The 3,390-nt window shown below is 40.1% G+C and overlaps 1 protein-coding gene and 1 long non-coding RNA gene across 2 annotated transcripts in view; one reads left to right on the forward strand and one right to left on the reverse strand.

The window, feature by feature from the left end:
* Positions 1-2,998, reverse strand: part of LOC103477124 (uncharacterized) — a 6,647-nt gene extending 3,649 nt beyond the window's left edge. Inside the window, exons 1-2 of the long non-coding RNA XR_535582.1 lie at positions 2,976-2,998; positions 2,809-2,886 (exon numbers count right to left, since the gene is read on the reverse strand). This is a non-coding gene — a long non-coding RNA (uncharacterized LOC103477124). The remainder of the gene's footprint in view (positions 1-2,808; positions 2,887-2,975) is intronic.
* pik3ap1 (phosphoinositide-3-kinase adaptor protein 1) overlaps positions 1-3,390 on the forward strand; it is a 23,042-nt gene that overhangs the window by 7,547 nt on the left and 12,105 nt on the right. Inside the window, exon 7 of the mRNA XM_008430038.2 lies at positions 2,261-2,457. Within this exon, the coding sequence (XP_008428260.1) occupies positions 2,261-2,457 (197 nt within the window). The remainder of the gene's footprint in view (positions 1-2,260; positions 2,458-3,390) is intronic.

Here is a 3,390-nt window from a genome sequence, read left to right on the forward strand (position 1 = left end):
CATGCAAACTCCATGCAGAAAGACCGGGGCCGGGAATCGAACCCAGAACCTTCTTGCTGCAAGGCAACAGCTCTACCAACTGCGCCACTGTGCAGCCTTAAAAACATTTCTGAGTAGTTAATTTATTTTTTGTTTTTTCTTGCAAATTTTTTACCTTTGAAACTCAGAAATTTCTACTTTTTAAAGTAAACTTCTCCACATTTCTGAATATCTTTGGTGGAAATTCAGTCTCCATCTACAATGGCCCTAATGCATCGTCACAGTTCAGTCTGTTTTCCACGCTTCTAAACTCTAAGCTAACATTGGCATCAGCACTTCTCCTTTTGCAGTGGCAGATGGTTGTTAACAGTGCAGACAATTTGTGGTAAACTGAAGCGTCAAACTGGAGCATCACAAACAAACGGGTAAAGCTCAAAACGTCGACATCTTGCCTCCAGTTTTTCTACACACACTTTTTGCCTTTTGTCTTCCTACTTTCTGCACTGCAAATCATGAAGCGCAACATTCAAACTTTATGCAAATGCAGAATCGAAAGGAGCGCATGCAGCTACTTTATTTTACAGCTACGTTTACAACCAGTGGAGAAGTGACAGATACCATGCGGACATTATCTGGCTGTTTTAGAGAGGAATCACGTTGCGGCTGAGAGGATTTTATTGCTGCAGCTGATTGGGAAGATTATAAAACAGTGACTGAGATAAGGCTGTGTTAGATCGTAGAATCATTACACGTACGATACACAGTTGTCCTTGAATACATCCTGTTATTTTTGGTTAATAAATGAGAACCGGTGTTGAGTTTCTGTCATGGAGCTCTGGCTGTGAACTTCCTCCTCGCACCACTCCCAGGGTTGATTCTCACCCTGAATGCAGCAGCAAAGGGGATCAATGACTGGGACTGCAGCTTTTAAACTCAGTTTGAATCATTTTTGGCTTAAAGAACTTATTTTACAACCTCGTTTTGTGAAAGCTAGCTTCCCCATTTTAGCTCCTGTAACGAAATAGATGATTAGCTAATTATATATATATGCATGTGAGCAGACATTGGTCTAAATTCACGCATGATGCCTTCATCCATTGTCTGCCCGCTAATCCTTACAGACAGAATAAACAAACATGCACACTGATACATAAGGCCAGTTTAGAGAAGCAGTGGGGTTTTTGGACCGTGAGAGGAAGTTGCAGGAGTATCCAGACAGAAACTGCGCAAACTGCACAGGGAGAACATGCAGAGTTCATGCAGAAAGACTCCAGGTTGGGATTGGAACTAGGACCTTTTGATGCAAGGCAACAGAATTACCAGGCAGCCTCGTGCATTGTCTCAAAGTGTGGGCGAACTGTCCTGGTGCAGTGAGAAACTATTTAATCTATTTTAGGAACAAATCTGCAAACAGTTTCACAAACTCTCACCAAGAACTTCTGATCTAGTTTCTACCAACAGCTCAGCAGACATGAAGTAAGACAAAACTAGGTTACATGTTTCAGCAAGACATTAAATTATTCTGCTGGCAGATAATTTCACTCACAACTAGATGTTTGTCACAAAATAAACCGTCTCCCAGTGGAACAAGTACCTTTATTTATGTGGTACGCTAATTAGCATGCTAAATTAATATAGCATGCTAACCAAATATTTAGTTTGGTTAGCATGGTAATCAATTAGCATGCTATATAAAGGAATATTTAGCCTCTGACTGGATCCTTAGTTTGGAAGTAAATATTTAGTTGGTAAACTCCATATCTAGTTTGCTAACTAAATATTTAGTTTGGATCTAATTATTGAGTTGGTAAAGTTGATATTTAGCTTGTTAACTAAATATTTAGCATGCTAATCAAATAGTTGGGTTTGCTAAGCACATATTAATATTTAGTTGGTAAACTGAATATTTAGCTTGTTGACTAAATATTTAAATTGGAGCTAAATATTTTTGTTCCAAACTTAATACTTAGCTGCTAAACTAAATGTTTATAATGAATAACATATTTTGTTTCTCTCATTTCTTCCTGAAAAGTTATTTGTAAGTTAGTTTTGTCTCATTTGTACTAGCGTGTTTGTAGAAACTAGACCGAAAGTACTTTCTAGGATTTTGTGTTTTTGCAGTGCATTGAGAGCAAAACTGACGTGCAGATTCTTTTTTACACAATCAGGCATGCAAGCAACTTTTTACATTTGCCCCTGAGTGAACTCTCTCCTGCTTCTGCTTTCCAAATGATGCTCACTTTAGTTCACGATTTAGATTTCCAGTCTGCTTGTGTTTCAGATCAGCGCAACGAAGAGCTGCCCACGTTGCTCCACTTTGCGGCCAAATATGGCTTGAAGAAGCTCATGAGCTCCCTCCTGCGGTGCCCCGGGGCTCTGCAGGCTTACAGTGTGATGAACAAACATGGCGACTACCCAAACACGCTGGCAGAGAAGAGCGGCTTCCAGGACCTCAGGCGTTTCATGGACGAATTTGTGGTAAGTTCACTCATGAATCGATTAACGAGTTAATCTGAAGTTGATTGCGCTTATCGATCGATTAGCGATCAAGTTATAAGCAGCCATTTTCTTAAAAACTTGAGTTTTCCCTTTTATAAAGAGGGCTGACCGTCTTTACATAATATAGGGCTATTTTTTCATCCATTCATCCATTTTCTTTACACGAACCCAGAACCTTCTTGCTGCAAGGCAACAGCTCTACCAGCTGCGCAGCCGCTATATTTTCATAATCTGCTGAATTTAACCAAAAACATAATTCAATTTGAACTTTATTTTGTGTCGGCTGTACTAAATACTGACTAAATAAACAGAAAATTGTGGTTTACTCACATCTTCGCGTTCGTAGCACATTGTCATTTTTAGTTGAGAAGTTGAACTGGTCCGTCTTGCAGCTCGGCTGAATCAGCGCTATTAAGGTAATATATTTTTATATATTAAGAATATAAACATATCAAGTGTTTATATTTCCAAACGGAACCGCATGGAATGGACCTTACCAAGCTCCGCCCAGAAACGCCCCTGAAAGTCCCACGTGACTTCATGTCTCACAAGCAGAGCCTCGCGTTGCTTAGCTTCTAAACATGGCATTTTTCGTTTCAAATGACTCTCTGCAGAGTATTTCTGAGTCGACTAGTTTAGCATTTCTGTCGGATTTTCACAAAATATCAGCCACGACAAGGGAAACAACAAGTTCATGTCATCTTTTTTGGACGACATCAAGATGTTTTAGCCACACGATGCCTCTAACATTGTGCGCGTCACAGCTAAATGCTACCGATCGATGAGGAAAACAGCAGATCCTCAGCATAAATATAGCTGTGGACAAGATCACTGATGGCTGTTGTTCTTGCAAGGCTGGGTGAGTCGGGCCTTCATGGTTTTGAGGGTTCGAATGTGCCTAGGACTTATACA

Source organism: Poecilia reticulata, linkage group LG15, assembly GCF_000633615.1.
Source record: "Poecilia reticulata strain Guanapo linkage group LG15, Guppy_female_1.0+MT, whole genome shotgun sequence".
Lineage (NCBI taxonomy): Eukaryota > Metazoa > Chordata > Actinopteri > Cyprinodontiformes > Poeciliidae > Poecilia > Poecilia reticulata.